General features: G+C 51.7%; 1 protein-coding gene across 12 annotated transcripts in view; it reads right to left on the minus strand.

Moving 5' to 3' along the window:
- Nucleotides 1-2,757: 2,757 nt before the first annotated feature.
- Nucleotides 2,758-12,950, minus strand: part of MAST2 (microtubule associated serine/threonine kinase 2) — a 156,902-nt gene continuing 146,709 nt past the window's right edge. For 9 of the 12 annotated variants that reach the window (XM_074221545.1, XM_074221543.1, XM_074221542.1 and 6 more), the window contains 7 exons: nucleotides 12,662-12,924; nucleotides 12,310-12,525; nucleotides 11,874-12,100; nucleotides 11,502-11,624; nucleotides 7,752-7,888; nucleotides 7,311-7,513; nucleotides 2,758-7,107 (listed from right to left, as the gene is read on the minus strand). In XM_074221545.1, coding sequence (XP_074077646.1) covers nucleotides 5,549-7,107; nucleotides 7,311-7,513; nucleotides 7,752-7,888; nucleotides 11,502-11,624; nucleotides 11,874-12,100; nucleotides 12,310-12,525; nucleotides 12,662-12,924 — 2,728 coding nt within the window. In that variant the 3' untranslated portion in view covers nucleotides 2,758-5,548. The remainder of the gene's footprint in view (nucleotides 7,108-7,310; nucleotides 7,514-7,751; nucleotides 7,889-11,501; nucleotides 11,625-11,873; nucleotides 12,101-12,309; nucleotides 12,526-12,661; nucleotides 12,925-12,950) is intronic. The other 3 variants (XM_074221551.1, XM_074221544.1, XM_074221541.1) reach the window with 1 other exon arrangement.

Below are 12,950 nucleotides of genomic sequence, written 5' to 3' on the forward strand. Positions count from 1 at the left end.
AAGGACTCTGAAAGAGTCAAAGAAGTCCAGTGGCTATTCCAAGGCCAGATGGGTTCCATCTTGTGGCTTTCCACAAAGCAATGGGCTGAGTGAAGACAGAGATTGTCTCCCATCTATTACCTTTGAAATCAAAATATTTGAGGGGTGATTGCCCACCTGTATGGTTTATCAGGTGCAGAAGAACAAGTGCAGGTCCTGAGGTTCCTCACATTAGCAGGAGGGAAGGCAGAACACCTGCAGGGTTTTAAAGCTTTTCTTGTGAGCTGCATGTTCTTCACCACCTCAGTGAAGAAACTGGAGAGTCATCCTCTGTCTGCATAAATTAGGGCTGCAATGGAGCCAACTTGAACCAGACCATGCTATCCTAGTTGTAAAATTTTCAGTGTGAGCATTTATACCTCAGGAATCAGCCAATATCACAAAGCAGGGCTTGGTTTATTATTCTGTTCGTTGTCTAGACAAGATGACAGAGGAAATGTAAACACTTGGGACAAAATCTTAAAAAGGGTGTTGTGGGCACATTTCCCTACTCCCCACCCCAGCCTGGAGAGCAGATTGTTAAATATACACCAGCACACCAGGTGATGTTTTTTGTTAGTCTGACCACCAATCTATGACCGAGTCATCTTTTGGGGTATTATAAAATTGCGAGGTAGATTAGAACGGCAATAAGATGAGGGCACGAACATCCAAACCCTTCAACTAGACCCAAACCAGAGATGGGCAATAAGGGGAAAAACTGGAAGGGACAAATTGGTCTGCATGGAGACTAGCTAATCCTGGCTACAGGAGCTAGAGCAACGTGAGCTCGGATCTCCACCTGGTGGCCAATGTGGAAACTGCACCCACCAAGAGAAAGGCTTGTCCATTTGCAGAATGAAGACTGGAAAGAGAAGGGAACTAGATTGTGGAGACCCTTGAGGACCAGGTTGGGAGGTCTGTATTTTATCCTAGAGGCAATAGGAAGCTGTCAAAGAATTTATAGTATGGTCAAGCTTGTCCTTTAGGATTATCAATTTGGGTGCTGTCAGAAGAGATTGGAAAGGGAAGGGAGTGGGGTTGGAGAGGAATCAGGAGACTAAGGCAATAATACAGGTTTAGACTAGGATACAGGTGGAAATAATAATATTAATAACATGTGATGATGTTTGTCTTTTGCCTTGAAGAAACCCATGACATCAGGGAGGTGATGCCATGACAAGCAAGTGAATTTGATTTGAGTGAGGGGCTATGTATGCTAATCAGTCCTCCAGAGCCATCTGGGTCCGGGGGCAGATATGAATCAGGAAGACTGAATATGTCCCTGGAGTGGAGGCAATCAGGATTAAGTGATTTGCCCAAGATTGCATAGTTAGGGTCAGTTTCTGAAGTGGGATTTGAACTCAGATCCACTGTACCATGAAGCTGCATTTAAGGTTTGCATAGCACTTTACAAATACCTAATTTGATCCTCATGAAAATCCTTGAGAGGAAGGTTAACATCCCTGTTTTGCAGATGGGCAAACTGAAAGGTTTAAGTGACTTGTCTAGAATCACCCTACTAGTATTTGAGACTGTATTTCAGTTTGATTACAATTTCCATTCTTGGCAAATGACTGGGGGGAGGGGAGAAGGGGAGTGTTGGGGAACTGACCCCAGAGTCTGGTTTTCTGTTCACACTCTGAAGAGACCCAAGACAGAAAAAGGAAAGCAGTCAAGTCCTTGATTTATCTCTAAACGTCATTTTGCTCCCCTCCAGGCTGTTAGAATGGCAACAATAGAAGTTTGTAGTAGTTTTCAATCTGGTGATTCTATGAGGACCCTTTCCCACAACTCATATTTGCCTTGGCTTGTGCCACTCTGGGCTTCCTTGGAGAGAAAATGGGAATCTTTCATAAAAAGTTGTCCAAACCTTTTTTTTTGGATCCACGTTACCCAAAAGTCATTTCTCTAAATCGTTTGACAATTTATAATGATTTAAAAATAACTCGGCAAGTTTTACAAGTAAAACACATTTATTTGAACATACATAAATCCACAGAGGGACCTGCACCTCTCTCTGAAGTTCCCACCCACTCTCTCCTTGGAGAAGAGCACAGGTGGTGGGTCTCCACTGGGAGAGTCTTGCAATCACAGCTTTTTTAGAGGAATTTACACACTATTGGGATTCCAAGTTCTTCTTTAGAACCAGGTCACCCTGGCCACCCATCTGACTGGCCTTTCTGAAGGTTAATCTGATTATATGTTCAGCTACTATCACCATACACAAATGACAGTTTAGGAGCAGGAGACTACAGAGACGGGAGAAAAGGGAAAACTGGCGCTCTGGGTTCAGGACAATGCCACCCAGACCTTGCAAGAAGAAATGCCTCAGTGGAGGCTTGCTTTGCAGGGATGGGCTCTAGGGGCCTCAAGGACCAGGAAACAACTGTACAGTGAGTGACAAATGAGATAAAGAGTGTCTGTCATTCTAAGGAGGTTAGGAAGGAAGCTCCAGGAGGGCAGGGATTAGTTAAGCGCCTGGCCAAGAGGAAGCTAGACAAAGCTTTAGGAAGCCACCCCTTACTGCTCTGATACCATGATCAGGATCTGAGGAACAGGTCTTCCCTCAATTCTGGCTGTCACCCTCGGCCCAAGATTGGGATCCCAAGCCTCTCACGGGGAACCACATGCTTGAAGAACTTAGTGGGCTATTGAGTGGAAGACTCAGAAAAGGACAAACACCAGACTCCAAAAAGGGTTCCTGAACAAGGCATCAAACACCATTCATTCATGGGATCCACTGTGACTCCTGCTCAGTTTTCACAAGCTGTCGGTACTTGGTTAGGAGTCATGTCAGCCCAATGGCTGGCTCCAGCCTGCTGTCCTGCCCGAAGCCTCCCTTGGGGTTTCTATAAGAAACATCATCAAAAATGGTGGAGACACCACATACAGGCTCTGGCTTCATGGTCCCCGTGGACTGTGTGAGGCGACAAAGTCAATGAGAGTGGTTGGATAAGACCCCATGAGCACAGATGTTGTGCAATTGGGAAGGTGAGCAAAGATCAATTCTCTAGAGATCTTGAGGAGACACTAAATGTAGCAGCAGAGGATGCACAATCTCAAGTATTTTTTGGAGGCAACTGGGGTTAAGTGACTTGCCCAGGGTCACACAGCTAAGTGTTTGAAACCAGATTTGAACTTAGGTCCTCCTGACTCCAGGACCCTGCACCATCACCTAGCCGCCCCAAACTCAAGTATTATTGAAAAAAAGACAACTGATTATTAACAGAGATACAAATATTTGCCTCATTTTCCACCTTTGGGCTGGAGGACACTTCCAATCACTCAGTGATCATAGAGGAGCAAACTGGCTTCCACAAGCCCCAGACTATGATGGCCAGCCTTCTCCTTGCCCCTCCCCAACTGGCTAAAAGTTGCAGAACATACAAGACCCTGTGGTGCTACTTCCTGTCCAGTCTCCACGCTTCTGTTTGCCCAGCCTCTAAGCCTGGAATTCCCTCTTTTCACTTCTGCCTCATGGAATCCCCATCTCCAAGACTCAAGCACCATCTTCTAAGAGAAACTTCCTACCACCCCAACCCTCACCCCCAGCCAAAGCCACAAGCATCCTGTCCTGGCTCCCTAAAAATTTTGAATTCTTGTCTAAATTCAGATGGGAGCCCCTTGAGAGCAGGACAGTTCTCTTCTCTCAACCCCCAGCCCTTTTCAAAGTGCCTGGCCACTAGGGAGGCACACATAAATGAAGAAGGCAATGTGGTGTCACAGAGGGACCCTGGCTTGGAAGCTCACCACCTGCCCCTCAGTCAGCTGTGACAACCAGCAAGTCACAACCTGGCTGAGCACCAGGATAAAGGGCTTGGAGCCCAGGACCTTGGACAGAGGAGTCCCCCTGTTCAAGGGAGTCCAAGTCTGGGTCCAAATCCAATCCTGCCGGTGGATGGTGTCCTTCCTAAACTGTGGCTGAACCTCCCACCAGTCTTCCAGTCACTGGGGTAGGGGGGAGACACCTAACCATCCACATAGGTCAGGCCAGACTAGGACAAACTCATCCATCCACATGCTCAGATTCTACTAGGCCCTGAAAGACGAGGAAGAGAATGCACTGGACATGTTGGGCCAATGGCCAACTTTTTTCTCTTCTGGTGGGACAAGAAGTCACAGCTGTCTCTTGCAACTGGAATGGAGAGTAATGGAGGTAATGGGAGAGGAACATGGTCGGGGTGGGGGTAGAGGTGCTGCAGCACATGATATGAAGGAATGTGGGGGGGGGGGGGATCACCTAGTGGGTGAGGGATGACCACAGACAGTTATCTATATTAGTCCCTCTGATTGTCAGGCCAAGGAAAGGCTGGGGTAGTCTGTCTCACTGGGTGGCCACAGGAATCATGTCCTGGGGTGCTTCCTGGTTCCCTGGGCCTCTCAGCTCCGTTGAGGCAGGGACCACTCATCCTGTTCACTTTTTGGGTGCCTTTTCCATACTAGGCACTCCCTTTGAGTAGTGACCCTCCCCCCCCTCCTGAGTAATGCTTACAAAGGCCCTAGGAAGGCGCCATCCCCATCCCCACATCTGGCTTAACTTTAACCTTAAGGTGGTGCGATTCACTGTCTTTTGGCCAACCCAGGATGGTTTGGGGCTCCTAAACTAGACCTGGTTCCTCTAACATTCTGATTCTGAAACCCCAAAGGCCTTATTTTTCTCTGCTTCCCCCTACCCTACTCTTTGCCATCTTCTAGGCCTAAGCACCAGGGCCACTTGAAACCTTGCTTGCATATTTGAAAAAAAAATATTTCATTAAAGGTACAGTCACAGGCAGGTGGATGAGGGAGTTGTGGACCTGTGGGCAGTCTAAAGGGCCAGGGTCTGGGCATCACAAGCCAGGATACACAGCAGAAACCTGCACTCACAAGAGATAGGACCTCACTTAACCCCTTAAACCCAAGGGGTACCCAGAAAAACCCCATGGGGGGACCTACCTGTCCCACTCCTCTTCCTAAAGAGAAGCAACCCCATGCCATGTTCCCCTTTGCCTCCAATACCCACTTCTGCCGAGAGAGCTGGAGAGCCTCCTGTACTATCTTTCAGCTAAACTTTTCTTGAGGCTCCATAAGCCCAGGCTCATCCCGAGACAAATGGGAGCCAGGAAAGCCTCAACCCCACCCCCCAAACCCTTCATCCCCCTCTCCATGGGCCTGCAACTTTGAGGAACCAGCCCTTGGGACACAGGAGAGGAACAAGAGGGTCATGCTTCCTGGAGCTCTGGCTGCCCTGTCTCCCTCTCTCCCTGGGGTTCATCTAGATTTGGGATGGAGGATACAGGTTACCCAGCAGCTCCACTCGACTCAAGACCACTTCTTATAGAGCTTCAAGGGGGATGAGACCTGTGGCCACAGCCCTTACTTGGGGGGCCACAGATGGCACAAATGGATGCTTTGTGGGCCCAAGGGTTAGCATGCCTGCTGCCAGGGGCCCCCATTCTCCCTGCTCCCCACAGAGATAGCAGCACACTAGTCGTTTCCATGAGCATATATTACACAGGTGGGAGGGACAGGGCCCCAGGCCCCGCAGCTACGTTTTTCTTAGGAGGTCCTCATGCGCCAGGGCACAGTCACGGGGCTCGTGCAGGGCTCTCGGGGGCACAGGCTCCTCATGCCCAGGGGGCTGCAGGTGACCTTTGCACTGTGGGGCCTGCTTGCTGTCACCGGCAGCATCAGGCACCTTGGTGCTCCCCAAAGCTAGTTCCTCCTCCTCTGCCCAGGGGCACTTAGACTCCCAAGATGGGCAAGGGGCAGGGCTGAGGCTAGGGGTGCTATAGGCCAGGGACTGGGGAGGGCTGGTAAGCTGTGTGATCAGGGGCTGATTAGGCTTGGAGGGCCCCTCCAGCTTGGATCCAGGTTGAATGCTCAAGGGGGCCTGGGACGAGACAATGTCCCTGCTGTGCCCACCCTCAGTCAGAGTGGGCATCTGTAGGGGCGGAGGCCAAAGCTGGCTTGGGCCTGAGTTGCTCCCAGAGGTTTGCTTTGGGAGAGAACCAAGGCAGGGGAAGGAGCTGGTGGGGAGTGGACTTCCTGATGGCCAAGGGCAAAGTGCTGGTTCAGGATGGGGCTGGGCCTGCCCATCACCTTTGGGGAGTGTGGACTCTGTGGAGGTTACACCCCAAGAACCCCCAGAACTCGAGGAGATCTGAAGAGACACCTGGACACCAAGGGAACTTGGGAGTGCCTTAGCCCCAGGGGCCTGAGTCTTGTCGGACCCCAGTTGTGTCACAGTGCCTGAGGGGGCTTCATCAGTCAGTGTCCTCATCAGGGTCCCAGGGGTGGCTGGGGGGGCACAAGCCCTGCCCCACGGGTCCTGGGACACACAGGGGCTTTCTTTGGCACTCTCTGGGGCCCACTGAGCAGGCAACAACTTGCCTAAATCCCCTCCTTCTGGGGTTGCCCGTGTCAAGGCCTGGCGAGGCCCCTGTCCTTGTCCATCCTGGCTGTTCTCAGAGCCGTCATCATCCGTATCTTCCTCGTCTTCTGATGAGTCTACCTCACGGATGGCCTCCTGCTTCTGCAGGGCTTCCCGACGCTCAGCCCGATCATGCCGGATGGTGCCCAGGCCACGGGAGCCTGCCTTGGGCAGTGGGGCCTTGTCCCCTGGGTCACCGGGCACCACCAGCTCCTTCTTCACCTCACAGGGGGGCAGGTCCAGACTAGGCTTGCGAGAGGCAGACAACTTCTTCTCTGAGGCCCCCAGGACCGCCCCCAGCTTCTCAGCCGACTGGACCCTCTTGAGGAGGGGGGAGCGTGGTGGTTCAGCGCTTTTGGGCCTGGAGATCTGACGGCCCAGGGGGGGAGAGGAGTGCAGCTTTCCTGGGAAGGCCGCAGGGCTGCTGGTCAGGGCATGGCCAGGCAGAGGAGACGGGGAACGCTGGGGAGAGGTGGCCTGAGGGGTGGGTGACGGAGTGTGGGCCAGAGGGGACAGGGGGATGCTGCCGGCCGATTTGCGCCGGGGTGAGCGGTACTGCCGCTGCAGCTTGGGGGCCAGGCCGTGGAGAGAGCTGGGGCGGATGTGGCCTGAGCTGGCTGGAGAGTTGGGCACACTAGAGCTGGGTGAGCTGCTCTGGGAAGAATTTCCACCTACTTTGGAGAAGAGAAAGAGAGAGACAGAGGCCGAGCCTCAGAAACAGGAGGGCTAGAGAGGAGCAGCTCGTCTCTTGCCCAGGGTTTTGCTCCCCACCCTCCAAGCCTGGCCTGAGATGGTACCATGTGGGGCTGCAGTGCCAGCTCTAGGCCTGGCCTTCCCAGGTCAGGGCCTCTTGGGGACAAGGCCAGATAGCAGGTACCTGAATGCACAGCTTCAGGGGCCCCTCGGTAGCCCTGGGTGGGAGAACGTGGGGCCAGGCTGTGGCTGTGGCCATGACCATGAGTGGGGGAGCCAGGTCCGCTCTCCCCAGAAGACAGGGAGCGGCTGAGAGATGACAGGCTGCGGCTCGTGTGCAGCAAAGATGCCTGCTTGGTGATCTTCCGAAACAGGGAGCCCCTCTTCCTGTTGGCAAGAGACAGGCAGCCATTCTATGGGTTTCACATGAAGACGTGTGGATGGGGATGAGGTCCGGGGGTCAACATTCAGGTCTTGGTGGGTGGGGAGTGGCTATGCGAGTGTGTGTGTGTGTGTTTAAGGGCCACAGTAATGAAGGTGAGGGGGAGGATGTGTGGATGGGGACAAGATGGTCCACACACATGTGCATGTCCAGGGCGGGGGGGGGGGGGAGAACCACACCCACCTCTCTGGCCCATCCTTGGTCCTGCTCTTCCGGTCTCTTCGGGCCATCTTGGACTTGTGGCTGCCCTTGCGAGCTGGGCCCACACGGATCGATGTGTTCTCAAAGGGTGTTGTTGAGATTGAGACCTTGTTTCCGCTCTGGGGGGCACAAGGAGGGAGGGGGTGGGTCAGTTGGCAGCAGCACCAATCAAAGAGCAGGTCTCTGACTATCAGGTCAGAGTGGGTCAGGCTCTCAAGAGAGCCCCTTTAAAGCAGTATATGACTAAGGAAGAGACGGAGAACATCACCAAAAACAAACTAGATGATTTCAATTGTTAAATTAAAAAGCTTTTGCACAGACAAAACCACTGTAACCAAGATCAAAAGAAATGTAGTAAATTGGGAAACAATCTTTACAACTAATGTTTCTGACAAAGGACTCATTTCTAAAATATACAAAGAACTGAGTCATATATTATTTTTAAAAAGCCATTCCCCAGTTGACAAATGGTCAAAGGATATGCAAAGGGAATTTACAGATGATCAAAGCAATTCATAGCCATATGAAAAAATGCTCTAAATCACTAACTTATTAGAGAAATGCAAATTAAAGCTTCTCTGAGGTACCACCTCACACCTCTCAGACTGGCCAATATGACCAGAAAGGATAATGATCATTGTTGGAAGGGTTGTGGGAAATCTGGGACACTATTACACTGTTGGTGGAGCTGTGAACTCATCCAACCTTTCTGGAGAGAAATATGGGATTATACCCAAAGGGCAACAAAAATGTGCATAGCCTTTGATCCAGCAATACCACTACTGGGTCTATACCCTGAAGAGATGATGAAAAAGGGTAAAAACATCATTTGTACAAAAATATTCATAGCAGCCCTGTTTGTGGTGGCAAAGAATTGGAAATCCAGTAAATGTCCTTCAATTGGGCAATGGCTTAGCAAACCATGGTATATGTATGTCATGGAACACTATTGTTGTATTAGAAACCAGGAGGGATGGGAATTCAGGGAAGTCTGGAGGTATTTGCATGAACTGATGCTGAGCGACATGAGGAGAACCAGGACACTGTACACCCTAACAGCAACATGGGGGCGATGATCAACCTTGATGGACTTGCTCATTCCATCAGTGCAACAATCAGGGACAATTTTAGGATATCTGCAATGAAGAATACCATTTGTATCCAGAGAAAGAACTGTGGAGTTTGAACAAAGACCAAGGACTATTACCTTTAATTTAGAAAAAAAAAAAAGCTGATATCTTACTGTCTGATCTTGTTATCTCTTATACTTTATGTTTCTTCCTTAAGGATATGATTTCTCTCTCATCACATTCAATTTGGGTCAATGTATACCATGGAAACAATGTAAGGACTGGCAAATTGGCCTTCTGAGGGGGGAACTAAGATTAGGGGAAAATTGTAAAACTCAAAATAAATAAAACCTTTAAAAAAAAGAGAGAGCCCCTTCACTTTACAGAAGGAAAAACAGAGGTCCCCAAAAGGAAAAGTGAAGCCCCAGCTGCCCAGGTGTGCCCCCTCCCAGCCTGGGACTCCACACTCTGCCCCAGTTGCTGAGATGCGTCACACTAGGAAGCCCTGAGGACACTGGCATCAGGAATGGCTGATGCCATTCTAGGCTGCAGAGAGGCCCAGCTCAGTCCATACATCTGGAGTGTTATGGGAGCCATGTTCTAGGATGGTGGCCATGAGAGGAGGGGAACACGGAGCAGCTGGAGGACCTGGGGTGGTCTGGCCTCAGAGGGATCAGGACAGCAAAATTCAGGGTCTTCAGTGGAGCCAGACAAGGACCCGGGGGTGTTTTTCATCCTCTTGATGCTCATCAAAGACAAAGTGTGTAGAGGATTAAAGTTGACTTGGGAGGCAACAACTGCCTCTGAAGGGGAAGTCTGAGAATGATTGGATTAGGAAGTGTAGAGGAGAGCTCCCAACCCAGGCCCGGGGTCCCTGGCAGAGGAAGGCCACCCAACCAAGGCCAGGCAGAATCGATTGCCCTGTAGGCTTGTAAGGTGAAGTAAAGGCTTGGGGAGGAGTTCCTGTGCAAGTCCTCCAAGTTAGAGGCTGGGACCATGAAGGAGGATGGGAAAGACAAAGGGCTGAGATCCCCAGAAGTGTAAGAGAGTCAAAATTCAAGAAAGGAGCCAAGAGAGGAACCTCCAGAGGCTCAACACAATTTCAGGGTCACAGTGACCTCCCAAGGATCACTGAGGGATGCTGAGATACCAGATCTGGCTCCAGAAGAGCACAGAGAAGGGAAAAGATCAGGGAGCATCCATCTAGAAGAGGAGTGCTCCTGAGGAAGTGCAGGGATGGAAGGAGGAAGGAAGGGAAGAAGAGCAGGAATGATTGTCACTACAGACCACCCAGATGGAAAGAGGAAATGGATGAAATTTAACCAACAGCTCAAGGACACTTCCATGATTCCAATTCCTGCTAAAAAGCAGGAAGATGGAGCCCTTGAGAAGGGGAAAGCCTGCTCTGGACCTGAATCTCACCAGCAGGGAGGAGAGAAGTGGGAAATGAGGGAATCTTAAGGGATGGGAACCTCTCTCAAGATGTGGTGAAATACACCACCTCCTCTCCTATGACATGTAGCCGAATGCTGCTGGATCATCGTCATCATCCTCACCACCACCACCACCACCATCATCATCATCATCCTCCTCACCAACATCACCATCATCACCATCATCATCCTCACCACCATCCTCATCCTCACCACCACCACCGCTACCACCACCACCACCACCACCACCACCACCACCACCACCACCATTATCATCATCATCATCATCATCATCATCATCACCATCATCATCATCATCATCATCATCATCATCCCCCACTAACATTACCACAATAGCTTCCATGTGCTAGTCACCAGGCCAAGGACTTTGCAAATATTTTTTCATTTGATCCTCTCAACCCTGGGAGGCAGGTACTGTTATGATACCCATTTTACATATGAGGAAAATGACATAAACAGAGAGTAAGTGCCTTGGCCAGGGGCACCCAAGTATTAAATGAATGAAGTCAGATTTGAGCTCAAGTCATCCTGACTCCAGGCCCTCTCCATCACTAGTTGCTGGGTCCTTTTAGTAAAATAATGCTCTTAATAAAACCTTTTTGCACCTTTACCAGAAGTCTAAATATCTCTAAAGGTTTCATAAAGGGCTTTAAACTAAGAGAGAAGCATCAGGGCAGTGAGCAATGTGCCTGGAGCAAAGTTCAGACTCTGGGAAGGCATCAGGCGGAGCGCCCTCCTCTGCCTGGAGAGCAATATGCTTGGGGCTCTCCAAGGAGGGCTCTGTCCCCTCCCCCATGATAAATTCACCTGAAAAAAAGCCCAAGTCAGAGAGATCTTTGAAGAGCTGTGTGTGTGTGTGTGTGTGTGTGTGTGTGTGTGTGTGTGTGTGTGTGTGTGTGTGTGTGTTTCTGTCTGTCGGTCTCTCTCAGATGAGATCATCAGAATAATTCATTACAAGAACTACTGAGTGGTCTCCGGAAGGCTCATGCCCCAAGGCAGAATTCTTTTTCTTCCCCAGTGGGTACAATGTGGTGCATGGCACCTAGATCTGGGGAAAGATTTCATAGGGTTCTAAGGAAAGACGGGGAGGATCCTGGAAGCCAAAATAAAGAGCTTCATGGTAGGTAGTCAATCCCCCAGTGGCCCAGTGCTCTCCCCAAGACCCCATGGCTTCCCCAACTCTAGCCCAGTCAGGGCCCTTTCCTCACCTTCAGGATCAGCTCTACTACCTCGGTGTGAACCAGCCCATGTACAGGCTCGCCATTGACGTGGGTGATGAGGTCACCCTCTCGCAATCCTGCCTCGCTGGCCGGGCCCCCGTCCTCCACATGCTGCCTCCAAAAAGAGACCATTTCTGAGTTCTGCCCTGCCTCCATCCCCACAGAGCCCTGAGATCCCTCTCTATGATCACCAACAGGTCTGATGGCCTGGGGTGCCTAAGGCTGCCAGGCCAGTCTCGGAAGTACAGCGGGGTAGATGGCCTGGGCCTGTTAGGCACCACCACCACTCCAGGGCCTAGTCCACCCTGCCCTGGGAATCTCCCCTTCCCCTGCGGACCCACCCAGCCCACCTAGTCATACCCAGACCATATGGTGCACAGTGTAGACATCAGTGTCCCCCATGTAGACCCGGATGGCTCGCAGGGTGAAGCCGTACTTCTTGGCAGCTCGGTGGATAACGATGGGGGGCTTCAGGTTGCTGATGGCTGGAGAGAAGTCTCTGCTTGGGGACGAGTCCCGGGATGAAGGATTGGATGACTGGGAGTGAGGGGACATTGGGCTGGCTAAGGGGGAACATCCGTGGTGGTCTGGAACAGAAATATGGGTCTAGTAAGTCATCTTCCTGCCTATCCTCCCTCCTCCTGCACACCTGAGACCATCAGTCACTGCTGCTTACCCCAGGGCCCTCCCTGAGCATGCATGCGTGCGCGCGCGCGCACACACACACACACACACACACACACACACACACACACACACACACAAGGTTTGGCCCCAGACACCAGGCTGCTCTCACCTGAAGGGATGAGAAGGGATAGGGCGGTGGCCGAGGCCGATTTGATGACTTTGTTGGCAGGCCTGGCTGTGCGCTTGTCTCCAGACTCCCCGGAGAGCAGCCGGTGGCGTGCCCGCCGTGCAGCCAGGTCACTGATGGCCTTGGGTGTAGAGCTCTCCAAGCCCTCGTGGCTGTTCCGGCGGCCTTGCCGCGCAGAAACACTGCCAGAACTCCCACCTATGGGGCAGCAGAGAGAGATCAGAGCTCTGCAGCCTGCCTCCACCCCAGCCCTGGGGCAGTTCTCTCACAGGTACCTGATCACCCTCCCCCCACCCTGGCATCTCAGGTAGTTACTGAGGGAGGGGACATGCACCTGGCTCCCGGTGTCCCTGGGTCTTCCGCTCACTTAGCTGCTCAGAAGTGGACGCAGGGCCGCCCTCTCTGGGCTGAGGAGTTGGGAAGGCTGTGCCCTCTGTCAGTTGCTGGCTCTGCCGGGGGCTGCTGCCCACCTCATCATTAGTGTCTGGGAAGCGGGGTGCATCCAGCAGTCCTGAACAGCGCCGCCGCACTCCAAGAGGCGGGCTGGAGTCACTCTCCGTATGGGAGGACTCAGACACCGAGAGCCGCTTTCGCAATCTGTGGGGGAGAACAGAGCCTGGCTG

This window comes from Macrotis lagotis, chromosome 2 (assembly GCF_037893015.1).
Source record: "Macrotis lagotis isolate mMagLag1 chromosome 2, bilby.v1.9.chrom.fasta, whole genome shotgun sequence".
NCBI classification, from domain to species: domain Eukaryota; kingdom Metazoa; phylum Chordata; class Mammalia; order Peramelemorphia; family Peramelidae; genus Macrotis; species Macrotis lagotis.